This window comes from Platichthys flesus, chromosome 17 (assembly GCF_949316205.1).
Source record: "Platichthys flesus chromosome 17, fPlaFle2.1, whole genome shotgun sequence".
In the NCBI taxonomy this organism is placed as follows: Eukaryota; Metazoa; Chordata; class Actinopteri; order Pleuronectiformes; family Pleuronectidae; genus Platichthys; species Platichthys flesus.
The window spans coordinates 21,349,407-21,377,200 of record NC_084961.1 but is presented as its reverse complement, the minus strand read 5'-3'; the positions used below and the strand labels follow the sequence as shown (position 1 = coordinate 21,377,200).

The 27,794-nt window shown below is 39.9% G+C and overlaps 1 protein-coding gene across 6 annotated transcripts; it reads right to left on the bottom strand.

Annotated features, from left to right (window-relative positions):
* Nucleotides 1-26,949, bottom strand: c17h6orf136 (chromosome 17 C6orf136 homolog). Of its 6 annotated transcripts, none has more exons than XM_062409638.1 (7): nucleotides 26,311-26,570; nucleotides 25,422-25,614; nucleotides 16,156-16,839; nucleotides 6,145-6,233; nucleotides 5,812-6,009; nucleotides 5,604-5,673; nucleotides 1-274 (listed from the first exon to the last, which is right to left on the bottom strand). In XM_062409638.1, exons 2-7 carry the CDS (start codon nucleotides 25,518-25,520, stop codon nucleotides 134-136), a joined length of 1,281 nt encoding a protein of 426 aa, XP_062265622.1. In that variant the 5' UTR covers nucleotides 25,521-25,614; nucleotides 26,311-26,570; the 3' UTR covers nucleotides 1-133. The 6 variants fall into 6 exon arrangements, with proteins under 6 accessions (XP_062265622.1, XP_062265618.1, XP_062265619.1 ...); XM_062409634.1 differs by lacking the exons at nucleotides 1-274; nucleotides 26,311-26,570 and adding exons at nucleotides 2,266-2,941; nucleotides 26,821-26,949; XM_062409635.1 differs by lacking the exon at nucleotides 1-274 and adding an exon at nucleotides 2,266-2,941 and having other exon boundaries at nucleotides 25,422-25,582; nucleotides 26,311-26,714.
* Nucleotides 26,950-27,794: the final 845 nt, after the last annotated feature.

The window sequence follows — 27,794 nt, the reverse complement described above, 5'->3', positions numbered from 1 at the left end:
TACATTTTAGAACCCATTTTTATTGTGTCCCTCTGTTGAAAATTAAACTGAAATGAAACTTTTAAGAGTCACATAAACCTTGGACATATTGTTGATTACACTAGCCAATATTCTTCCAATGGTTATCCTTGGTTTAGTTTCTGGTATTCCGCAGCGAGGAAAGGAAGATGGGCAACAGGTTGAGTGCAGGTCGATGCTCCTGCACCCCTAGAGCCACCGCCCCCGCCATGAGGGAGGTTATCCTGGGAGCGACAGGGGGCTGAGCTGGCATCATCTGTAACAAAGAAAGGAAAATCATACAGAAAGATGGACACAATCTAAAAAAACAGCTGACTGACTTCGTTTGGATATCACTTGTTAGGAAAATCTTCCTATGTTTTCCTCAATGGAAGTCATAGTTTAGCCAATGATCAAATTCACTCAATATTTACTCACCACTATTATGTTATAGGGATGGATGAATTATTTGGGTCCACAAAACACTTTCCATTTACTTTGAGGGAGTCACCTTGGTTCAGCTCAGGTCTGTGTTCTGTACTTACTGCTAAGTGAAACCACCACAGTAAACTATTGTGTTACACTCGCACCCAACAGACCTCGTCATGAGCATGACAGAGCAGCAGCAGGTTCTGCTGGTGCACTATATAAAAAAACTTGGCACACAATGTCCAGCATGAAAACAGTAAAAAAAGTATATTGCATGCCTCTTGAGTAGTACTCACTAATGACAAGGAATAATTCTGAAGTAGAATGCGCAGCATTACCATAACCAAGCAAACAGCCCATTCTGAACATGTACAGTAAGGTCCATAAATATTTGGACATTGACATTTTTACCATTTTGGCTGTGTACACCACCACAATGGATTTTGAATGAAACAATCAAGATGTGCTTAAAGGGCAGACTTTCAGCTTTAATTTGAGGGTATTTACATCCAAATCTGGTGAACGGTGTAGGAATTACAAAACATTTAAAAAAGTGGCACCCCACTTTTTAAGGGACCAAAACTAATTGGACCATTGGCTGCACAGCTGTTCCATGGCCAGGTGTGTGTTATTTCCTCGTTATTTCATTGACAAGGAGCAAATAAAAGGTCTAGAATTGATTTCAAGTGAGGCATTTGTGTTTGGAATCTGTTGCTGTCAACTCTAATTATGAAGTCCAAAGAGCTGTCACTATCAGTGAAGCAAGCCATCATTAGGCTGAATAATCAAAACAAACCTATCAGAGAGATATCAGAAACATTAGGTGTGGCCAAATCAACTGTTTGGTACATTTATAAAAAGAAAAAAACGCACTAGTGAGCTCAGCAAGACCAAAAGACCCGGAAGACCACGGAAAACAACTTTGGTGGATGACCGAAGAATTATTTCCCTGGTGAAGAAAAAACCCTTCACAACAGTTGGCCAGATCAAGAACAATCTCCAGGAGGTAGGTGTGTCTTCACCAGAGTAAATACAGAGGGTTCACCACAAGATGTAAACCATTGGTGAGCCTCAAAAAAAGAAAGACCAAATCGGAGAATGCCAAACGACATTTAAAAGAGCCTGTACAGTTCTGGAACAACATCCTATGGACAGATGAGACAAAGATCAACTTGTACAAGAATGATGGGAAGAGAAGAGTATGGAGAAGGGAAGGAACTGCTCATGATCAAAAGCATACCATCTCATCAGTGAAGCATGGTGGACGTAGTGTTATGGCGCGGGCATGTATGGCTGCCAATGGTACTGGTTCCCTTGTATTTATTGATGATGTGACTGCTGACAAAAGCAGTAGGATGAATTCAGAAGTGTTTCGGGAAATATTATCTGCTCATTTCAGCCAAATGCTTCAGAACTCATTGGACGGCGCTTTACAGTGCAGATGGACAATGACCGAAGTATACTGCAAAAGAAACGAAAGAAGTGAAAAAGCATTTCACTTGCTGAAGACAAAACTAAAGGGAAAATGCCCCAAGTACAAGCAGGAACTAAAGACAGTTGCAGCAGAGGCCTGGCAGAGCATCACCAGGGACGAAACCCATTGTCTGGTGATGTCTATGGGTTCCAGACTTCAGGCTGTCATTGACTGCAAAGGATTTGCAACCAAGTATTAAAAGTGACAATTACCTTTATGATTATGTTAGTTTGTCCAATTACTTTTGGTCCCTTAAAAAGGGAGGGCCACATATAAAATGTGTTGTAATTCCTACAACGTTCACCTGATTTGGATGTAAACACACTCAAATTAAAGCTGAAAGTCTGCACTTAACGTGCATCTTGATTGTTTCATTTAAAATCCATTGTGGTGGTGTACAGAGCCAAAATAATGAAAATTGTGTCAATGTCCAAATATTTATGGACCTAACTGTATATTAAGAACCAGCACTCTGCAGGAGCGGCATTTGGGACTCATCAACCTAAAGTTGGAATCACGAATATTCAACCCCCCGAAGATTTTAAGGACATTTTTTTCAAAGAGCAAGATTCTGCTTCGGGTGACTTCTTTATGAGTTAAGTGATACCTAAAATCAACACAGAAAATGCATGATGTAGTATTTGTGTGTTACAGTATATTTTGTTAAGATAGCCATGTCACAATTATTCAACCCCTGTATAATATTTTTCATTTTAAAGCTGTCTGACAGTTTTTATGGCCTAAAGTGGAGTTGAAACATAATTAAGCCTTTGGGAGTTCTATAATGATCCTTCATTTGCTTACCTGGCCCAACATTTCAAGACCCCTACAGGATGATTTGATAAAAGTGAGAAGCAAGGACTTAATGGCTGGACTCCAAGACCTAGCCCAAAAGTCGACTTCAGAGTTGTGGGTGATAGTTCTATGGACTGATGAAACCAAACTGGAACTGTTTGGACATATGGACCAGGTGGTGTGTGAAAGGCCAGGCTGTTTTTCTGCGGCAGGAACTGGCAATCTTGATTGTGTACCTGGCATCATTGATTCCCAGAAATACCAGGCCATTATAAAGAGTAATGTGATGCCTTCTGTTGACAAATTAAACCTTGGTGATCATTGGACTTTACAGCCAAACAATGATCCCAAGCACACCTCCAAGTCATCCAAAGCTTGGTTGAGAAAATATGGAGTGGCCTTCCCCGTCACCAGATTTAAATCTTTGGTGGGATTTAAAGAAGGCAGTTGCAGCACGGAATCCATCAAACATCACTGAGCTAGAGGCTCTTGCACCCGAAGAATGGACAAAGATTCCGATCGAGAGGTGTAAGAAGCTTGTCAGCACTTACCGAAAACTTTTGTTAAAAGTTATACAAGCTAGAGCAGTGATTCTCAAATGGGGGTACGCGTACCCCTGGGGGTACTTGAAGGTACTCCAGGGGGTACTTGAGATTTTGTTTTTATATATTTAAAATTAGCATCCATTCAAAAATCCTTGAAAATTTGTTATTTAACAGACATTCAATAAAATATAAGTGTAAGTTCATGAACTAAATTTTATATACAGTAGGCTTTTCAATTTAATTATCCTAAAAAAACAGAGTCTCCCCCATACCGATGGTTTGACCCAACCTGGCACACACCACCTGTCATCACCTGCCTTGAAAACTTCAACAATGGAGTTGAGTTGAAGTGCAGCAGCAATGCTGCTGAAACACGGAGGGACAAGTACCAAAGAAGGCGAAACCAGAGCAGAGAGCCTTCCCTAAACAACACCGTGAGAGCTTGTGCCTCTTCGGAGGCTCGCTAAAACGTAAAAGTTTTCCGTTGTGAAGTTAATGATTCATAACAAGTCCGCGTCTCTACCGGTACCCTTTCACAATAAAGCATGTAATACAAAAGCGGAAATGAAATTGTATGACCTTAAAGCGAGCAAATATTTCACAATAAAATAACAGAAAGACACTTCAACAATAACATAGATTGGGTTATTTACACTTTTTGCTTTTTCTGTGGGGAGAGATTAGCCAACAGTGGCATTAAGCCACCACATCTTCAGCGGTATCTCCAGACAAAACATGAAAGTCATGTTGGTAAGCCACCTGAGTTTTTTAAGAGGAAACTTTCTGAATTCAGGTCATCTCAAGACACGATGCGAAAAGCCTCCCAGAAGCAGAGGGAAACAAGCTACCTGTCAGTATTCTTTTCGATCCTTAAAGAAGATATTTTAAGATGATAAATATTGAAAAAATATGTTTTGAGCTAATCTTTTATTTAAAACTAAGTTAATGATTTATTTTTTGGGAAGAAGTGTTTAGCTATAATTAAGTTCATGAGTTCAGTTTGAGAACATATCTTTATTATGATCCCAAAAGAGGTCACTTTAAGTTGATAATTACTTTGATGTGCAGAAATCTTTATTTATATTGAGATAATAATAGTTATTTTTTATATCTTTTTATTTCAAAATAGTTCAAGAGAGACCACTAAAAATGAGCAATGTTATGGAAATTGATGGAGTTTTAAAATGCTTTGCGCTGGTTAGGGGGTACTCGGCAGAATTTTTTCTTCGAAGGGGGTACGTCACTGAAAAAAGGTTGAGAACCACTGAGCACGGAGGATGTGCCACAAAGTACTGAAGCTGGGGGATGAATAAAACTGCACATGCACACATGTTAAAAGAGTTAAATTTTTTTTACTTCAGAGTTAAGTCAACTTCTGTTGTCAAAATAACTCAAACATGTATCATTATATAGTAGAGATGTCACGAGAACCGATACTTACGATACCTTTCGATGCTAAAATAACAAAACAGCGACGATGCCCATTTTTTTGAAGCACTGTGAGCGGCGATGCCAGCTGTTAGCCTCGGTGCTGCGCCTCTTCATGAGCTGCGGCGCTGATCTCTGAGCAGCTTTGACCAGAGAAACTCGGTGTTTTCACCGTTTCCACTGAAAAGAAGTGGCCGGTCAGTCAGTGAGCGGATGCTTCACGTGAACAAGCTCTGATCTCACTGTGTGAGTCTCTGAGCATGTGAGAGGGGCGGGGGGCAGAGCCCCGGGGCCTGTGGGTGTCCGCTATCTGGGAGCATGCACACACATTCCCCCCGCTCCTGGTATTTCGTGATGGCCTGATACGATGATGATTTAAAAAATGAACGTGACTTTCACCAACGTTCAACCTATGAATGGCTGCACTGTTATATCCACTGTTTTGTTTTGCACTGTTGTTTTTGCACAGTACCTTTTGAAAAGATGCCTAGAAATCTGGAATGTGTCTGGAGACACTAGTTGTTGCACTATGACCATAAATTGCACTTTATTATGTTTTGCTATGATCTATTGCACATGATTTGTATGTCTTATGAATTTTTTCTATTTTTCAAATATTTTAATAAAGAAGTTCATGTTTCAAGTTCAAGTACATGGAATCTTAGAAAATCCTTTTTATTTTACGGTGGTATCGAAATTGGCATCGAGAATCGTGTTATTTTACTGGTATTGCCACCGACTACTGAATTTTTGGTATCGTGACACCCCTAGTATATAGACATTAGCAAAACATTTTTCAGGAAGCAGCTGCACCCAACAAGTTCTATGATGAGTTGAAAGAGAAAAGGTTTGTTGGGAAGGCTCTTAACTACTCACAAATCCACTGAAGTCATTTATAAATACCAGCAGGTACATATTGGGAGTTAGCTTCTTACCTTTTCAACTTTATGACAATGAATGAGTCCATCCTGTCCAATGTAGAATGTAGAGAATGCATCATATGACCTGTAACAGATTGGGATTAAGTTACATTGACAAGGGGCTTCTTGTACAATTACCTGAAATCAAAATTTTGTGTGAGATAAATCAAAGAGAAAAGCTAGTGGAATTTGAGGTAGTCTTATCAGACAGCAAAAAGTTTACCTATAAAGTTGAGATTTGTCTTTGCGATAGAAGCGCAGCACAGAGTGGAAGGGCAGGCCCCTAATCCTCCAGCGGGCCTTAATGGTTCTGTCCTCCATGTGTTTGGTGAGCTTCAGCACCTCCAACTGAGCCTCAGAGTAGTAAAACAGACACAGTAGGCGCCACAGGGAGAGGATTAACTGGTACAGCACACGGCCTCTATTCCAAAACACAACAAACAACAATCACAGTGAAATCATGACAATGCAAATGTGTATACAGTATTTGGTGAGCGCAGATGCGTTGCAATCAAGACAAATGTATCATCAGCCCAAATAAAACAAACAGATTCACCTGGTCTTGGTATTCATGAGGCCATTGAGGAATTCTATATCCTGTGAGTACATGGTGTAATCATGGTTCTTTATAAAGAAACTTGGAAGCTGAAAAACAAACACAAAATAAATCCTGGATGTTGAAGTTAAACAGAAATTTCAGAGTGCAGTCTCATTGTGTAGTTTTTATTTTCATTTTGATACACCATTGCCTTAAATATGCATTAACTGCCAAACAAGCTTTAATATAAAAACACTAATAACTTCACATATTCTTCAAATGTTTTTAGGCTAAACAGTCATGCTCAACAGAAGAAGCGACTCTATTAACAAGTGGTGGGGAAGCAGTGAGTTTGCACATATCGAGGTACAATACTCCGCTAATGAACAGAGATTATGGTCCTCTGCTGTTCTCTAAGCACTCACTTTATATGTTCCTGGATAAGCGGAATGTTGCTGCTTCTGCAACAATTAAGTAAAGAAACCTCTGTGTTGTGTGATCATTTGCGGGAGGAACTTCTCTCCTGCCTGCAGCCTGTTCTGTGTGTGTATGCCCGTCTCAGTCGCTAACAAAAACCTATAACCACTTGAATTTAGTTTGTCGGATCATGAATTTCGAATGTTCCGTCACCTTTACCCTCATGTCCTGGCTGTTTGAGTCTCGCGTTGTATATAGCAGATGAACTTCATGCGCATGGTGTGCAAGTGTTTTAATACGTGCCTCATTCTCTCTAAAGCAGTGGTAGACAACCCGCTACTAGTTGATCTTGACAGTTTTTACTGTTGTTCCCTGTAACTCTAAGAAGAGTTTGTAATTAAACAGAACATAAATAATTGAATGTCTTAAATTTATTTCCACGTTCATATTTCTGTGTCTGTATGCTAACCTCAATCTCATGCAAGATTGGTCATAAGAGTGTGATGATCCAGTTCTACTTATCTGCCTTTCAATGCTGACTGTTGTCCAGTAAACTTGCTATTTTGCAGTTTATTTATTTCCGTATTTACTTCAGCTTTTCTTTTATTTATTTATTTATCTATGTATTAATTTATACATTTACTTTTTTATTTATACTTAAGTAATTTTTGTCCTTCATTAAATACAAACAAATCTGACTAAACAAAACAAAGGATGTACTGAAAGGCACAACAAAAAATAGCCCAATCTGAACTGCCAATCAGCCTTTCACAGGCCCATACAAAATAGTAGTGTTCAAATTAAATAATATATCAATCTACAATAAATGCAAACCAAAGTAAAGGCAAGGCACTTTCTGGAGGGGAATATCAAAACCGTGTTAATTCGATAATACATTTAATAAATTTATAAAAAAATAAATAAGCGTTTTAGAAAAACTTATCTTAAAATAAAGTTCTTAATTTATTTTAAATGAATAAACAGATTTGGTTTTGGTTTGAGCTTCCCCTTTTCCTAATTTTTTCTTGATATATAACTACATTACACATACAAACAATCTCAACAAACCTTAATGACTAATCAGCTTTGCTCCCACTTTCTCTTGTTCAATGAGAAAAGTAAACTCTACCATGTGCTGCCAGGATTTACTACCGTAAAGACGTAAAAAGCTGCGCAGGTTAAAATAGGACTACCATAAATGTGAAAGAAGGTGTGCAGGTTAAAAGAGAAACGCTCAAAATCTAATCACGTCAAAAGTATGGGAGAACTCCACCCTTAACATAGCCCGAACAAAAACTACCTGAAATACTTGTCAGGTAGACCTTGCTATCCATTGAAGCAGGACACAAGCATTTGAAGAGGAGGCACGTTTGACATCGTAACGTAGCCTGTTATCTAGCTTGCTATATAAACGTATAAACCATTTTTTTAACGAGTTTAAAAGCGTAATGTTATCCTATTGCCTGAGAAACGTCCTTTAAATTCACAATTATTTAGTCCGAAGAAGACCGTAGTTTTGTTTGTTGATGTTTTTACTGCTGATACTTTCACTGTCTTTTTGTCAACAGAAAAAAATGGATACTTGATTTTTTATTTTCTTTTTGTATCAGCACTTGGCCTGTTCTTGTTTCACAGGTAAAAGGGAAACTTTTTTTATATTGCCTGTCCTTTGTTTTAAAATGGACAAAAACTGGATTTTTCATTGTTTTTGTATTTAAAGTTTATTAAAAGATATTTTTGAATGAAGTATCGATCTTTATTTTCAGTCATCACATGCAACATCCAACAACCTCAAGCTAAATTTAAACCTGATGGCAAAATAAGAGCAATCGAGAATTTGTATCATTCATAATCCGATTAGTCGATTAATTGTTTCAATAATGGATAGATTAATCGACTATCAGAGTAGTCGTTACTTGCAGACCTAATTGAGCCTTTAAAGTTAATCAGTAGGTGTTGCTAGGACCCTCAGTTAATATTGATATATGGAGCTGTTTAGGCCTGGACTCTGATCATTTGACAGAATTTTGGGGATGATTGGACAATCTACAGTAGAGTAACAACAACTTCATTAGCACGCTTATCAGTAGGTGGCACAATCACTACATACAGGCTAAAACATCTGCTCAGGTTTGGACTCTGATCATAGGTGAGTAATTTGGTGTCACTTGGACAATGCCAAGTGGAGTTACAAATTAATTCCTGTTTCATGCCAAATCAGTAGATGGCGCTATGACCCTGAGTTAACATTGACCCATGGAGCTGTTCAAGGCAGGACTGTGATCATATAACAATTTTGGGGGCGATTAGACAATGCACAGTGGAGTTAATACAACTTAACACGGTTTGAGGAACTGTCACAATTCTAACCATATTCTTATAGCTTGTCTGAGTTCATTTGAGCTTTATATTGTAAAGCAGCCAGCAGTAGTGCGTCAAATTATAAAACATCTCACTTTCTGTCGAAAAAACTGGGCAATTGATGATGCGTCAATATTGACTGATGGCAACCATCATACTCTGACCCCACGGTCAGACCCGTGATGTACACATTGAAAATTGGAGGTAGTTTTCATCTCATTGTTGCTGAAAAGGTCCCTAATGAATTTAAAGTTGATCTGAAGAAAAATTCTAAGAGGAGTTTGTTCAAATGTGTAAATCATCAATCATGGCCACATTATTGAACCACATTAATATTTCCAAAATATTGTCATTGACATTTTATTCAATCCATATTGGCTATATATAGAACAACACTTTAAAGAAGCCTATCTCATTATGATTGCAATAATAAGTTTGTCCTTATCCCCACCAACCACACTCATTCAGAATTACAAAGCTTGCTTCAGTCGCATGGTTTTCGTCAGTGTCAAAGACTTTGAGAGAGTTGGCTTGTATTGCCATACCAGGACATTGCACGTTTGATAGATTCTCCCTTGTCTGCATGGTCTTTGAAACTTTTGTGCCTTGTTTCAAAGTGGCGCTTAACACTGGACATTCGGCACACAACATTTCAAGGCATAATGTGCACACAGCACGGTCCTTATGAACAAAAAAAGCTGCACTTTACAGAGATTCATGTTGGTAAATGTGAGCAACGCCGGCTAGGAGGCTTCTTCTTATTATTATTTAATGGCGATTGGCATCCAGCCTATAGCGCATTATAGGCACCTAGTGTCTGGGAGGTGATAACATAAACCAAGCTAAATAATACAGGCTGCGTGACGGCAAAACGTTTCGCCTGTGTGCTAATGACTATAGCACCGTGTGCCATCATTAAGTTGCTGACCCCTGGTCTAGCATATCGATCCAAGAGAGTTTTTAGTTCGTAATTAAAATGTTACATCCCTACTGATTTTTGTACATGTTGGTCAATTGTGGTACTAGGGCTGCTCTTTAAGTGGTGCTATTCAGCCATTTTGCCACGTTAATTTCTTAAAACCATACGAATATCTTCAGGGGAAGACTGTTGTTACACACATGGAGTTTGAAGCAGAATGAACAAAGCACACTCAAGTTACAGCAATTTCGTGTGTCATGGCGAAATCTCAGTGCTTGACGAAATCTCCATATGACTTGATCATCAATTTCATGAGGCCCTTCTGACAAAGTTTGAGATAATTGTGTTAAAATGGATGAGGAGGATTACATCAAAGTGTAATAAGTGCAAAAAACTAGACATTGCATGTTGCCACCAGGGGGCGCTGTGATTTTTAAGTCATGATTTCTTTATGGATGTGATTAATTTTAATCTCCGTCTTATTAATGACACTCACCAAATTTGGAGTCTAAATATAATTAGAAAAGTCCTTATGTAGATAGTTATTATTTCTTATTATGTTCTGAATCATTTAAAATGTAGTAGGCTCTGTACTATTAAAGCCTGTATATATTCATGTTTGTCACCTATGATAGACTATAAAACCGCTCTTATTTTGTTCTTTCCCTTGTTGGCTTGTTTTTGTTTGTGTGTTGTTGTAACTTGATCCCATAAGTGCCTCTTATTTAAGTTGGATAGTATCATTCACTGTGTGGTATGGGAGTTTATCCGTCGAGGTGGAAGTGGCAATACGTAATATTTTCTGATAATAGAATTAAGATGTTAATGTACTTTTCACCCATCGGTCTTTTGAATCATCTTAACCCCCACCTTTCCGTTACAGTGCTCTGATTGGTTAATTTGGATTTTTGAGTAATCATCTGGTCTTGCTTCTGCTTTCTGGTTCAACAAGATGTCTGAGGTAAATTGGGAGCCAGAGCTTTCAGCTATCAAGCTCACCTATGGAATCGTCTCTCACTTTCAGTGCGGCAGGCAGACACCATCTGTACATTTAAGAGTAGGCTTAAAACCTTCCTTTACGATAAAGCTTATAGTTAGAGCCGGTCCAAGACCTGCTCTTAGTTATGCTGCTATAGGTATAGGATGTCAGGGGACACATGACACACATAGCTTCTCTTTCAAGTCTCTCCTTCCACATCAAAGAAAGTAATATCTCATCAATACATGTTACTGACTTGTCCTCTTCCCTTTGCCTCATCGCCCGCAGATCCAGGGTCACCAGCCACATCGTGGATTATGATCTGTGGATCGCGTATCAGAGATCGTAATGGTGGATCCAGTATGGCGGATTCTGTATCATGCTGGCTGATCATGATAATAATGGCAGGTTCTGTATCGTGTCTTATCAATGCTGCTAACTACCCTTATCTTGATGATGTTCTCCTTTACACTTGGCATCTATTGCACTTCTGTCCGTCCTGGGAGAGGGATCCCTAACATGTGTCTCTCTCTGAGGTTTATACGTTCTTTTTACCCTGTTAAAAGGGTTTTTAAGTAAATTTTCCTTACTCTTGTTGAGGGTTAAGGGCAGAAGATGTCACACCTTGTTAAAAGCCCTATGAGACAATTTGTGATTTGTGAATCTTTCATAACAGTGATTGTGGATCCTGATGGTGGTGGTTGCTGATCGTGGACTATGACTACAACAGGACTGCTTGATATAAAATATGGCTACTCAGATACCATTACTGACAATAATCCATTAATTAATTTACCTTAAATTATTATCATTTACCTTCAATTATTCAAAGGGATTTTTAGTACTTTTTCCTTACCCTGATTGAGGGTTAAGGGCAGATGATGTCACACCTTGTTAAAGCCCTATGAGAAAAATTGTGATTTATGAATATGGGCTATTCGAATAAAATTAGATTGATTAATTGATGTAGAGGGAGAGAAATGGGGATCAATCAATCAAAGCAAATATAATGGGAATAAAATTGGGTCGAGCACAGATTCCTGTGGAACACCATGGTTAACTTTGGTGCGCACAGATGACTCATCATTAATTTGCACGAATTGGAAGCAATCAGAAAAATAAGATTTAAACCAGTTGTGGGCAGTTCCTTTAATGCTAATTAACTGTTCTAGTCTCTGTAATAAAACGTGATGGTCAATTGTGTCAAATGTTGCACTAAGATCTAACAAAATGAGGGCAGACACAAATTCCTGATCTGAAGCTATAAGAAGGTAATTAGTGACTTTTGACAGGGCTGTCTCTGTGCTATGATTAGCTATAAACCCAGACTTAAGGGTCTTCATATTATTTTCCTGGAGAAACTGACACAGCTGTCTTTTTGACAAGAAGGGGAGATTAGATATTGCTCTGTAATTGGCTAAAACCTCAGTAATTTTGTAGGAATGGGATCTAAGAAGCAGGTTATTGGTTTAGAACCTGAGATTATTTTTGATAAACTGATCACGTGTGATCAGAGAGAAGCTGTCTAAATAATTGGAAGGATTCTCAGCCGTTTCTGAGATTTCTGTTCTTGGTAGGGTATTGGTGTAGCCTGACGTTGTAAGACTCACAATTCTAGTCAGAATTTGAGTCTGAGACCGCTCCATTGGGCTGCGCAGCTTCAAGTTCCTCGGGGTCCACATCACTGATGACCTGACCTGGGCCCATCACACAGACTCCATCAGAAAGACGGCCAGACAGCGGCTCTTCTTCCTCCGCAGGCTGCGGAAGCTCCATATGGACTCCCGGATTCTCTGCAACTTCTACAGATGCACCATAGAGAGCATCCTGACTGGCTGCATCACCGCCTGATATGGCAGCTGCACCGCCCTGAATCGTAATGCTTTACAGAGGGTGGTGAAGTCTGCCCAGCACATCACCAGGACAGCGCTACCATCCATAGAGGACCTCTACAGCCAGCGGTGGAGGGAAGAAGAGCAGCCGGATTATTAAAGACCCCTTTCACCCCAGCCATAAACATTTTTGCCTGCTGCCATCTGGCCGACGGTACCGCAGCATCCGAGCCCGCACCACCAGGCTAAGAGACAGTTTCATCCCCCAGGTCATAAGACTTTTAAACTCCTCTGAACTGCAATAACTCCATCAAACTAGCACCGTGACATATTTGCATATTTGCACTTCTGTTGTTTTATTTTCTCCTCAGCTGTTCATATATATTTAGATATACATACATTATTTCCTATTTTGATATTCTATTTTATACTGTTTCTCTTATTTTATTGTATAGTGTGTAATTACTTGAGCATTGTTAGAAGAGAGCCTGAGACTCAAGCATTTCACTGCCAGTGACTGTTTAATGTTATTGTTGTGCATTTGACAAATAAAATCTTGAATCTTGAATCTTGATTATGGGGCGTGTTTCAACTACCCAGGAAATAAAATTCCTCTTCGCTCAATTGGATAGACCTACAACCAATCAGAGCAACGTAGTATGTGACGTATGTTAAGCAAAGCATTGTGAGTTATTTACTAACGCCGGGTTCACACCGGACGCTGAAAAGATGCCGAAACTACGCTTCAGCGCAGAGCCAAGCCTTAAATAACAGCTGCCTCCCATCCACTCCCATGTTATAACTTTGTGCGGGTCACACCGGAGGCTGAAGCACCGCGCTGCGCAGAGATCGTTTCGGCGACTATATTGATGAAATATTTTATATGATATAACTGATCAAATCTGCATCCCATACTTTGAAGTTCCCTTCTGTTGTCCTGGAGTTTTAATTTGACCAGTGACATTATTAAATGTCCCCCTCTGCCCATCCACTACAGCCACACAAGCAGTGATACAGATAAAAAGAGAGAGGGGGCTACATATTCTCCACATAGGCTTGAGTGGAGAATACGTAATTTACCCCCGACACCTGACATTTAACGGAGCAAACAGCGATGTTTTTCAACATGGATGACATTAAATTAATAATTGAAGTGGAGAAGTACAGTGAGTTGTATGATCCTCGGAACATGTTGTATAAAGACAACACCAAGAAAGACAAATGTTGGGACGCTGTTGCTTAATGTTGGAGCAACAAGTAAGTATATGCTTTTAATCCACTGGATCAACGGGTGATATTATTAGCGCTGCCTGGCGGTTCAGCGTCGCTTCAGTGTCCATAGTGAACAGCCAAGTGCCGGCGCGATAGGGATTAGCGTGGTGCTTTGGCGTCGCCTGCACGTTCTCTGTTCCTCTTTCAAAATGAATGCGCTGTCGATGTCTTCTAAAACAGACTCAATGGCAGCATCTACACATCTCAGCTCTCCAGCGGCAGGCATGTTTGTTGAAAACGAATTCAACCCAAGGGCACTTTGATGACGTGGTTGATTACGTTACCGTTGATCATCTGTCCATCATCGTATAAAGCCCGCCCTGACAATCTGATTGGCCCGGTCAGGCTTAATTACTCCAGACCGAACTTCCCGACCTCAAATGTTGTGGGCGGGGCTAAGTTTGTCTGGCATCCAGGCTAGTATTGGTGAAAATTGAGGGCAGGAGATGGTTGATTTTATTTCTTAGAGTTTGAATTTTATCATTAAAAAAGGTCATAAATATATTGCTATTTAGGGATTGAGGAATACTGGTTTAGGTGGAGATGTGACTCTCTGTCAGCCTGAAAATAATAAAAAATAATAAAAACAATCCCAAGAAACTTGGGATTGTTTTTATTATTTTCTATTAGTATTGAATAGTAGGTAGCTTTTGCTTTGTGGAGGGTATTTTGGTATGCTTTAACACTACTCTTCCAGTCTAGGAGATTTTCAACATGGTTGCTGGGTCGCCACTTCCTTTCAAGTTTTCTTGATACTTGTTTTAACTCATGTGATTTTGGAATTATATCACAGAGCTTATTTACAATGTTTTACATGTTTCTATTTAAGAGGCGCTATTGAGTCTACGTTTAATGTAATGAGTCTGCAGAGCTATCGAAGAGATGGTCAATCTCAGTGGAGCTAGGGTTTTAAGGGTTTCAATGTAATCGGAATTATTTCCTTAAATTTAGCTACAGCACTATCAGGTAAACATCTAGATAAATTAGTTTTTTTATTAATGGCATATATTCAGATAATGAAAAAATCGATGGTTATTAAATGATGGTCTGATAGAATTGGATGCTGGGTGTTGTTAAATAGCTGAGGCAAATGTGAGTTAGGTTTTCAGATGTCCTAAGTCTACATTCTGTACACAAAAAAAGAGAATTAGATAACGCACTTTAACGATTTTAATCCAGATTTCATCAGGCCGGGTCTGGAGTCAATTGGCCATGCATGTCCATAATATGTCACATTGTGTGATGAAAACTCAAAGATTAAGGTAGTTTCCATCCTATCAAGTTGATACTCACTGATTTTGAAGTTGATCTGATGAAAGCTGTAAGAGGAGTTTCTTAAAATACAGAACATGTAAAATGGCCACTAAATCCTTAATGTCTGACTTCCTGTTGCGTTAATCAAATTGGTGGCAGGGACCTTTTTTTGTCTGGTCATGATACACGTGTGTACCGAATTTCGTGAAGATTGGTTGAAATAGACAGAATTGCTGTGTTTTAGGGGTCGATGTTGAGCAATGTTGCCACAACCATTTTGTGAATAATCAAACGAAAAGCAATAGGGCCTTCGCACTGTTCCAATAGTTCACCAAAACTTGGTCTGTTTTATTAGGCATATTATGAAGGGTTCATAAAATAAAGTGAATATTCTGTATTGTATTATGCTGTTCAGCATTCTCTGCTAATCTCTGCTATAATTAAATTTGGTGTGGGCGATATATATCGAATATGCTCGATGCATCACGGGTTGTACCACGAGCAATGTATAAAATGATTGTATCACGACCATCGAGTATAATTATTCACGTGAATGTTTTAAGCCATCAGCATGAAATTCTCTTCGAGATTCGCTTCTCTCGCTTTCTTCTTAAGCCCATCTCACAACAGACTGCTCATTCCCACCGCCCTTCCAGAAATTCAGAAATTTACAGATTGTTCATATTCTTGTTGACAGCTGAACCGAATGAATCAGTTTACAAATGATGACCTTGAACGGTTTTCACTCAAGAAAGAGTGGACGCTTGTGTGTGCTCTTGAAGCGAGTTGGAGTACACACACACAGGCCCCGGGGGCTCCGCCCCAACTCACTCACTTGCTATGAGCTGAGAGGAAGTTCATTAATTAATACAGAGACCATGTGTAGCATTTAACTTTTGCTATATAGGGTTGGCCGATTGGATTTAAAGAATATATGTACTCACAGTATACCTACTTTGTAGACAAGATGTTATCCAAACGGTGTGCAATCTTACCTCTATACCCAGTCTTTCATACATCACAGCCAACTTCTCCTCTTCTTCAGTGTCTCTTTTAGTGTATCCATCCTCTTCTCTCTCTGTATGGCTACACAGAGTGCTAGGATGCAGAAGAGGTAGCTCCACAGGCTTTTCATCAAGTCCAATACCAAGCCTCTTAGATTTCAGCTCACTGCTAGGCACGGGTTCTGTGCCCGGACAATGGAAGCAATAATAGGGGGAGCCGCACACGAACGGTGCAGGACACCTCTCCGCTTCAAACAGGCTCCTAAAACAGCCTTGTTTTCTCGTTATAGCATCGGTTCGTTCTTTCTTAAAGCTGTCCATGATGATATCATCCTCTCTGCTGCCATTCACCATGGTTAGGGGAAAGGAGAACTCAGAGGGTTTGTGAGCCCCCGGAGCAAGGATCTCTCTGAGTTTAATGTGACTGAACAGAGGGATTTTCAGCAGGGTGTTGAGACCATCTGACTCACCCGGTTGCACCAGCACACACACCCTGAGAAATTCCTCCAAGTCCTCCTCATAGTAGCCTTCTCTCTGAAGATGGCTGACATTGTGGAATGGGTGGGAGAGCACTGGCTGCTTAATGTTCTGATATCGCAGGCTGTTGGGGGGTTCCAGGGCCCATGATGCACTGCTCAGGGGGCGTGTTTGAGGGATCCAAAACCAATTGACTGCCTGAAGGAGCAATAAAAACTTAGTAAAATCTTAACATACATTATTGTAATAGCAACAGTTTCCTGTGTGTATTGATGCTGAATTTTTAGGACATTATCAATGTCGAAGTTTTGACCTCTTAAGACTGTTTTTCCTTTTCCATGCAGCTTGGAACTAAGTGAAGTTGGGCCATAAACCCCGGATTGCCGCTACGTCCATTGAGCTGGCTCTGCAAAACTATTACCACCCCTGCTTCAGGATCAGAGCAGACATTATAGGCCCTGTATCCTTGTACCGTCACAGTTTACCCTGCTGCATTTTTCTCCCTTCCCACTCTCCCGCTGACATGTGCTCACTTCACACTATAACAATAAACACCAACACTGATCAGAAATTACTAGGACCCGTACAGGACTTGACATTTAATTTGTGTTTTTTAGTTTGAGTCGCATTGAGTTTGAGATATGTATTTAAACAAATTGCCCCCACTGCTGAAATAAATCGTAGAGGAAACAGCTCTGCTCTTCTTTAACTGGCATGCATTCAGAGTAAACTTTATCTCTGCAGCTGTCCATGCTACCATCTTTGAACAAGTGCTTTAATTGAATACTTGTCAATATAATTAACTGTCACCATAAGCAGCCTGCATCTAACATTCCCTCAATGAAACATACGATTATTGTATATATTGAATGCACTTTTACCAGCACCACACACATGCACACAAATATGCCGATGCAATACCACATAGTTAATAATAAAACTAATCAGACAAAAATTACCATACTGATTTGCACCAAACATGGTGCAGAGATGGGTCAGGGAAGAACCCAATAACTTTTGGTGCAGGTTCTGAGATCCTGACTCATACATATGATGAGAGTGCAGGTAAGTAGACAAGGAAGAATAGAAAGAATCCTATCCAACAGAAGTTTAACAAAGTACCAGTGCATGAGGTATGAGGAAAATGTTATGCTGTTTGTGTATAATAAGTAATGCAGACTGTCCATTGCAGGCAACTCTTAACATGTAACCAGGTCAATACAGTTTAAATTTGAAACACTGTAATGGCACCTTTCCTGAACCCTGAGGGGATTGATGCATTACTGGCCCTGCTTAGACCTTATAGGAATAGTTCACCGAAAAATAAAAATTCACTCATTATCTACTCACTACTATGCTGATGGAGGGATGGTTGAAGTGTCTGGGTCCACAAAACACTTCTAGAGTCTCATGGGTAAACAGCGTTACATATATACCCCTCGTTTTGAGGTGAATATGAATGTCAGGGCAATATGTAGGCCTGACAAATATATATATTTGTTTTATTACTACTTAAGAAGAGGTTGCCTTTGCGGAAACACTGTTTAGTCGACTAAAGTGTTTTGTCGACTCAAACACTTGACCCACCCCTCCATCGGCATAGTGGTGAGAAGATAATGAGTGAATTTTCCTTTAACCATATAGCAACCCACCGTGACATCACCTATTGGTTTTGCGAACTGGTAGGGTCATTCGGCAATTGGAACAGCATCAGCAGACTCCAATCACTTTAACTGTAACATTTATTTAAAGGGGACTTATTATGAAAATTCCACTTTTGTAGTGCTTCTACACGTTAATTTGAGGATCTGGCATGTCTACCGTCCCAAAAACTCTGGAAAAAAAACAACTCCCGCGATTTGTTGTGGTTTCTCTATGTCAGAAACGATACGCTTGAGTGCGTCGAATGGGATTACGACCCGAATTGACGTCAGTCTGTCTACATGGCATAACTTGCCAGTGTTTGCTCCAGTGTTTGGCCGAAGTGTCTCTGCCACTGCGGCCAATTAGATGCCTTATGGGTAGCAGCAGCGAGCTAACGCTAGCTTGCTGCTAGTTTGTGTTTAAAGTTGCAGCGCTTTCTGGAATGGTTGCTTGTGCACCTGTTTACAGCAGTATTGCAGGGATTGCACTTAAAACAAGTCTATCTGAGGAGGGCTGTTTTAGACAGGGTAAAAAGGGTGCTGTTTTAAATGATCCTTGTGGTGTTTTGACCCAAAAATGTTACAGACATTTCATTAAGACCCCAAGGAATCATTTCAACTTGCGGTAAAATGGGCATAATATGTCCCATTTAAAACAAAACAAAATACCACGTAAAAAATGACCCTGTTTCTTTTTGTGGTCATTTAAACAATAATGTGTGGTAAGATTTGAAGCCCACATTTATGAGCTGATCACTGATCAGGAAGCTCAAAGCACCTGTGTCTGCTGCCTCAAAGACATTCACCGTTTACCTGCACCTTTGTTGAAGTCTTCTGTTATGTGGCCAAGTAACATATTTCAATATTTTGATTATTATATTAATATCATGTGATTACTTTGAGATATGTTTGTTTTGTGCTGTTTATTGATGTCTTTACTTTGCTGTAAACCTTTTTTTCACAATATCAGAGCAAGATCACAATTACCTGATTCATTCACCAATGCCTGAATACAAAATATTTTTTTTTAATAGAATTTAAATGTCCTTCCCTTTTTGATGTACATATCATCACAGTCTACAGCAGCAAAATCCTATCCAACAAATGGTCCTTTGAGCCAGACTTTAAAGACTTGATGATATGAGCCCGGATAACCCTGATCGAACCTTGTGTGTCCAAACCTGACTTTCAACCCAAAGCTGACACAGCAGCTACACAGACTAACCAGTAAGGAGGCAGGCCAAAAACAATGCCATCAGGAAGAACCAGGCGCCCCTGAACCTATCTTAAAGACTACGTCACTACAGTTGGTGTTCAACATATGCCTTTATGCGGAGCTGCACATAAACAGGAAAACAGATCATCCATCCATACTCACTCCAATGGACACCATAGCCATGCCTCCTCTGGATCAAGAAGAAGTAGAGCTTCCTCAAGAAAAGCTCTGGATCCACTACAGTCTGCTCTGCTGGAGGAAAAACTTAAATTAATGGAACTGGAGGAAATCACACAACAACATAAGGGGGGAATTGAGGCAGAAAGGACTTAAAGGGAACTTGATGACCAAGCACATGAAGCCACACAAAACCACAGCTTTTACCCGATAAACTCTCAAGAGCTAGGAGGCTCGAAAACGCAGAGAGGGAGCTGGAGAAGGGTTAACTGGTTTCCAGCCTCTGACAGAATAAAATAGCATACACAACTACTCCCCCTGAAGAGACAGCAGAGGTTGCAATTTCACATTCTCCACATTTATCTCCTTTGATCTGTGCTAAGGGTGGAGTTGCTAAGTTATCCCCTGTCTGACATGACAACTGCTCCATGGGACTCTGTTTAAGCTGATATACCAGTGCAGTCTGATCAATTGAAAGTTAATAAGCAACATCCATTGTCAATGATGTCAAAGTCAACTGAGCCTGCAAAGACACTTCACCTCCTTTCAAAACATTGCCATTTCCTGCACCATACCTCAATTTGCATCCATAAGTTCTTCTTTTGACCATTTTAGGCCCACTTGGCAACCTCTGGTCTCAGCAACAACTTGTGGACTTTCAGCAACTCAGTCACTCACTACCTTAACACATCAACAGTATCTTCATCAGGGACAACAGCCTATGGTATCATCCTATCTGCCTGTTGCTCCCCCAAGTATTAATCCAGTAAAGCTGGGGACCTCAAAGCCAAAATCATACATAATTATTTGTTTCCCTAGACTGCTTTTTTTGAAAGAGACAGGGTGACTATCCACTCCTCAAGAGGGATCTGGATAATCTTGTGGGGAATCAAGCCCATATCAGCTTTTGCTTGGGTGGCTGAAGTGAGTCCACAATAAACTTTAGGAGTATCAGGGGTAAACAGTGTTGCAGCAGGATTGACCCCTTCTTCAGACATAATAAAACAGAAAAAAACACAACTTGCCAACATACTGTTTGTGTTTCTATATTCTCATGTTCAGTTTTTCACCTTTTACTTCATTTCTGCTGGCTTCAGAGGTGGTAATAAAAAATGTTTAACATCATTTAAAAATGATTAAACTACAATCAGGGATGGATCAATTTCAGCAGTCATAACCTTCACAGGTAATTCATTATTTATCAATGTGACGCGAAACGTCTACTTTCAGCTGGAACTGTCCAACCTGAAGTTCACCTGGAATAACAAATCAATAAATGTTTAGAGCTAGGACTGCTGGATAATGGAAAATATCATAATCACGATTATTTTTGACAATATCGAAATCACGATTATTCAAACATTTGTTAATGTGTGACCTTATTCTGAAGTCTATGCTTTTATTCTTTAAATGGCTGGACTGTGCGCAATAAAGTGAATCACTTCCGGTTCAGGTAAACACTTATGACGGCTGCGTGTCTTATTCCTCCGTGAAACCGTGATATCCCGTGCCCGGTTATCCAAACCCTTAATGATGGCAACCCTAACACTCTCCAAAAAAAACACTTTGTATCTGAGAACTTTGTCCTCTTATTATTAAATGTCCCCATCTAACTATTATAAATAAAATCAACCATCTCCTGCCCTCAATTGGCACTAGACCCTCCCAACAACAGAGATCTCAGAAACGGCTGTGAATCCTACCCATTACATTTTCTCTGATCACCTGTGATCAGTTTACCAAAATAATCTCAGGTTCTAAACCAACAACCTGTATCTTAGATCCCATTCCTACAAAATTACTTAAAGAAATTCTGCCCCTAATTGAGAGATCGTTACTTAACACAATCAATCTGTCATTATAAGTAATCAATTAACTAAACTTCGAACATGTCTCAAGGACATAAAAACCTGGATGACCCGCAATTTTCTTTAATTAAACTCAGACAAAACAGAGGTTATAATACTTGGCCCCAAACACCTTAGAGATACATTATCTAATGATATAGCTGCGCTAGATGACATTGCCCTTGCTTCCAATGAAACAGTCAGGAACTTGGGAATGATCTTCGATCCTGATTTATCCTTTAATAGTCACTTAAAACAAATTTCTAGGACCGCTTTTTTCCACTTGCGTAATATTTCAAAAATTAGACATGTCCTTTCACAAAAAGATGCATAAAAACTAGTCCACGCCTTTGTTACATCGAGACTGGACTATTGTAATTCATTATTATCAGGCTCCAGCAGTAAGTCGTAAAAGACTCTACAGCTTGTCCAAAATGCTGCAGCACGTGTCCTGACGAGAACAAAGAAAAGAGAGCACATTTCTCCAGTATTAGCATCGCTACACTAGCCTCCAGTTAAATCTAGAATAGAATTTAAAATTCTCCTCCTCACCTTCAAGGGCCTTAATAATATAGCGCCTTTTTAACTTAAAGAGCTGTTAGTACCGTATAAACCCACTAGAGCACTCCGCTCCCAGAATTCAGGCCTACTTGTCGTCCCTAAAGTCTCTAAAAGTAGAGTAGGAGCCAGAGCTTTTAGCCATCAAGCCCTTCGGCTGTGGAATAATCTACCACTTTCAGTTCGGGAGGCAGATACCCTCTGTACGTTTAAAAGAGGGCTTTAAACCTTCCTTTACGATAAAGTTTATAGTTCGAGCCGGTCCAGGCTTGTTTTGGACCTGCTATTAGTTAAGCTGCTATCGGTCTAGAACAGAGGTCGCCAACCCATCGATCGCTATCTACCAGTCGATCTTCCAGTCTTCACTGTCGATCCCCCAACTCCCTGGACTCACTGGCTGTCGTCGCACCGCAGATCAGCTGTGCGTCAGTTGTCTGTTTTTCACACGTGCTGTGTGTCATCTACTGGCGGCTGAGATGCTGGTTTATCTCCTGCATTTTCTTCAAGAACAAGTTGGTTTATGTACTAAACTAAATGTCAGGTATGAAGATGCACATCTTTTGGTCTGTCGATAACAGTCAAAGCCCCGTTGGAACAAATGAGTGGATTCCGAAAGTGAAACCCTGGAGTGCTTTCACTTTGAGAGGGGTTTCGGAAAGTGTTAATACATTTGTGTCATAAAAATATAAACATTGTGGTTCACAGCAAAATAAACAGACAAAATGATCTAAGCTGAGTTTTAATGTATATCTGAAAAGTTATGTCGCAAAAAAATTATCTTAGCCTATCAATAAGAATTTCGTCGATGACATAATTCTTTCAGCGACGAAAATATTGATTTCGATAAGTGGCAGGAGGTCGGAATATCTGAGTTGTCATGAACGTAGCACAGTGAGGACGTTAGCAGCTGGAGAAAGAAGCCCGTAGCTAGCCTCCACTGCTCTGCTTCATGTCCGCACACGGACCCTCAGTCCACGGGGAAGGGAACCCGGACAGACCCGGGTCTGGTTGAGGGGTTTCGGGAGTGAGGACAAGACAACAACCGGACTGAGAGGTCGAGAACCGTTAAATCTAGCTAGCTCTCAGCGGCTAGCTGCTGCTCTCTCATCGGGGCTTAAGAGTACAGTGGCGCATATTTTCAAGTGTGACCAGTGAACGGATCCCGTTTAATTGCCACATGAGTTGTTCATCTTGTCATAAAGATATTCACTGCATTTAAATAAAGCCTATAAATAGTGAATTTTAATATAAAAATATGAATGATTAATCGAAAATCGACTGTTAATTCTCCCGACAATCCATTGAGACAATTTAATCGAATGCCCATCCGAATGCCCATCCGAATGCCCATCCCTAGCAAATATCCTTATCTGTCTGATGTATTACACGCGACATCTATTGCACTTCTGTCCGTCCTGGGAGAGGGATCATTCTTTTTAGCCTGTTAAAAGTTATCTGATTATTTTTTCCTTACTCTTGTTGAGGTTTAAGGGCACACCTTAAAGCCCTTTGAGACAAATTTACCATTTTCTGGGCTTTTAATATCCGTAATTTCCTTGAAGGGGGTCAGTATAGACCCTCAAAGTATGAACACAGTCATTCCGAAGACTGTAGATTCTAAGAAATGTGACATTGAAACATCGCGTTTTGTACTTCCTTCCCCGTATGAGTCATAGGGGTTCTTACTCTTCTCTCAGCCCCACCCAGCCCTAACCAGTCCAGCCTCTGAACCCACCACCGCTGCTGCCCACCACCACCAGACTTGTTGCTGAGCTAGCAGCTTGTTAGCCACCGCAGGCTAACCACAACAGACTACACTGAACAACACTGCAGCGTGGAGGGATTCAAGGAAGAGAATGTGTCCATGCACATTTCTCCTAAGAACGTAACTGTTTCGAGACCAGTGGTTACTCTTTATTTCTTCTGACATGCCGTGTTGCTGTGCCCAGTACGGAGTAACCTAGCCGTACATAGGACTGATACTCCATTCTGAAACTCTATACTATATCTGTGCAATATAAACCACTTTGTGCAATCCATTTACTGTACTACAATTTTTTCTATATTTAAAAAATATATAAATATATCGTCACCCAAGTACTGCAATGCTACTAATGTATTGTCATCATGTTGTAACATTGCAAATGTGAAACCTCAACAGAAATGAGAAGCAAAATGCCTCACTCGTTAGCTATTTACACCATCAGCTCCGGGAAAAAATTAAATAACTACATAAGTTAGAATAAAAAAGTATATAAATTGACGAGTGAGCCATCTCAGCTGTTTTGACTCATCTGAACAGCTCCTCGAAAAAATGTAAAAGGTCTCCACCTTAACCTGTCAAGTGTATTGAGATAACGAATGTTGTGATTTGGCGCTATGCAAACAAGATCAGTCATTTGTTTTCAGTCTACTTTAGTACACTTGTGGGGGTTAGTGCATTTTTTGGGGTTGTTTTTTTTCACATGTGTATGTATCATTCTAACTAAATTAGTAAATTAAAAACATTAATAAATTATTGTAAATAATCAGATCATTGTTATAGTTTTATTAAAGCTTTACTCATCTGACATTGAGTTTATTTGATTTCTTTGATAGTTAAACAGGGGAAAGCAAGAATCACTTATCAGGGCTCCAAACTCATTCTTAACATTGGTTGCAATGTTAAGATGTTCTTGTGCATCATTTAGATGCACAAGAACATCGATTTGATTCGATTTCCAATTCGATTCAGTATTGATCATTCTTAAGAATATTCGGTCTAACATTTGAATTATAATTTAAAATAATAAAATAAACCACACACAACCAAAACCATAAATAAAATTAACTCTCTAGCTCTGTTAACAACAATTACTCTACATGAAAGATTTGGCACGGGATATATGTTACCAACTCTGTTAACAGGATGGGATGGATATGTTTTAGATGAGCTTTTAGGTTTGTAATGTATTAGGTTAGGATTCCAGTGCTTCTTTTAGTCTGTGTGTCTGCTTATTTCTGTCGCTCTTCACACACAAACAGATGATCACATTTATTTAGAATACGGATCGTTTCAGTCACTTTAACGGAGATGTCCTGGCTATTTGCGTTTCATCTTGTGTGTGGCAGGTGAGTGCCCACAAAATGTTACCTTTTTTCAATGCTTTTAAACACTTCAGTACTGTTCAGGTCGTATTTACTTCTGATTAGTGCTGCTGTTTATTGCTAAAATGTAAAGTGACTGCAGTCAGCACAAGTGTAGATGGAGCACATCCGAGAGGAGACACAGTACAAACCAACCAGTACTTCTGCCCTCATCCTGAAGCAGCTGTGCTTTTTGCATCTCAAACGGATTACCTGGTTTTGGGTCCAGCTCCGTTTTTTGATGAGTTGCCTTCTGCCATGGTTGCCAACACAACCCATCCAGAAAGCAAGAACACCTCTGCACACAGCCATTCAGTACCAGGGCCACGGCAACCCCAGTCACCAGCAGAGCATCACCCACAGCACAGAGGACACTGCAAAGACACAGACACTATGTCCTTGAGACCTGAGAACACAGATAAGACAAATCTGAGCAGGAAGCAATCAAGAATTGGTTATTGCCTGTCCTCAAAATGTGTTAAGTTTAAAGCAGAAAACGACAGCCAGATAGATTCACTGTTGTTACATTGGTAGTCAGAGCTGATGCCAGGAGCACATGACCTTAGAAGACCACATGTCTATAATCAGAGACTCCACGATGACAGCTGAGAATGAGTTCTGCAGTCATGAACATACTCCAAAATAAATGTTTTACCCAAACAGATTCTAAAAACCTGTAAAGGGTAACTGTACTAAGTATTTACTGATAATTGGTGGCAGTTATCTAAATGCGTGAATAGTGCCTATATGGCGAAAAAACAGACACAAAACATTGGCACTGATTTAGTTTCAATGAATTGTGATAGAGATTCACACCATTATTTTTTACATTAATCCGAACGTTTATATAATGTCAATAACCATTTAGGTTGAATTTGAAACGGATGCATTTTAAGTTGCTAGGATCACTGTTTGAGACACAGTTACTAGATTAGTAGGGACACATGATTTGAGATACCTTCCTTTAATCGCTGACACTACAGTCCGTGTTGTTTGCTAGTGCCTACTGCATAATATGAGTCAATAGATGCTAGCTTACGAGTTACCCGCAAGCACCTAGTACTGAGAAACTACCGGCAAAGCAAACGTGCGATAAATTTACCTGTTGCGGACGAAAACCTTGTTAAGACCAACAGAGGTTCAGCCAGCGCATCTCCATGACATATTTTATAGAGTGGTAACCAGAGGCTTAACGTTGGTAACGAGATAGTAAGGACTATTAAGCTAACTTGCACAATGTCATTGCAGCCCTGCGTGTCCTTGTCCCAGTGACAGCTGACTCAAATTGTGGCAGCCAGCGGCAGCTTGCAGTGAGACTTCCGGTGTCAGCGGAAGCTGCCAAACGTAACTTCCGTTGATGGTCGAAGCTGCCGTAGCATATTGGCGTATCGTATATCTCCATGCTCCAACCAGCTAATCGTGTTGTGCCCCTGCTAATGACATTTAGTGCCCGAGCACCGACAGTGCGTAGGCCCTTTTGAAATGGAAATGGTTAATATTATTGGGGCCCAAGCACGTTAATTTGTTCTATTTTTGAATGGGATGATTTAAGATGATAGTTACGTGTTTAGTTATCAAGCAGTTAGCACAGAAACTCCAGCTCGTTACAAACCAAGTGCAGCTTCTGCTCTGATCATTGAGTAGCTCTGATCTCAGTGCATGTGTCGCTGTGAGCGTGTGAGTGGGAAAGGACCCTGTGTGTGCGCTGTCTGGGAACACACACACACACGCACACACACACACACACACACACACACACACGCACGCCTACTTCTTCTGGTGTATATTAGCTGTTGGCAAAACAGCTTATAGGTGCATTACCGACACCTGCTGGACTGGAGTGTGGATCAGTAAATTAGCAGTAAACGATCAAACTGAATAAATTAAAATAAAAACAACAATACGGCCAAACAAAAGAGAACCTAAAATTGTATTATTTCCTTAAGTCCTGTTTCTCTTAAATAGTTGTAGAAGATTATGTATTTTTTTCAGCCTTCCCTAAAAAATGTATTACTGGGATATTTAGCTTTTCGTCTTTTAATCCTGATATAAATTCCTTTCTTTGTTAATTCTATTAATTAAATTCTATCAGTACATGCCTGAAAGTTTCCGGTTGATGAAGGGTATAATTTAATCCTGTATGACCAATTCTTCCGGGCGGGTGATGACTTTCTCTCTTCTCCTCTCACCAGTGCCTACATGTTTTTGAGTTTTATACAAATGTCTTCCTGTGTTGTTTAAATCCCAGTATTCTTGCCATATTCTGTGAATGTATTCGTTAATGACTGTTTTTATATCTGCTTTTCTTAGTGCTACCTGATTGTCGTTTGCCTTTTTCGTTACCTTCCACGTGAGCCGGAACCTATATGAAAGATCGGACCGTCTCTGATGTAACTTGAGGATCATATGATAAATGTCATTGGTAATATCTTGTCGGCACGATGATTTCATTGATCTTATACTGGTAATTGCTGACAAGCTGTCTGATGCTATGATAATGTCATTGGCCTGGCTTCTTTCCTCCACTCACTGCAATGCAAACAGAACATCCAGTATTTCTGCTGTATAAACTGAATGGTGAACTGA

Excerpts from the sequence above, each read along its gene's own strand:
- c17h6orf136 (XM_062409634.1), bottom strand. The coding sequence starts at position 25,520 with ATGGCTGTGTGCAGAGGTGTTCTTGCTTTCTGGATGGGTTGTGTTGGC. Across the intron at positions 16,840-25,421 it reads GGAGCTGGACCCAAAACCAG|GCAGTCAATTGGTTTTGGAT; the intron begins GTAATCCGTTTG and ends TTGCTCCTTCAG. Across the intron at positions 2,942-5,603 it reads ATTGTCATAAAGTTGAAAAG|ATGATGCCAGGTACACAATC; the intron begins GTAAGAAGCTAA and ends TTCTGGGAATCA.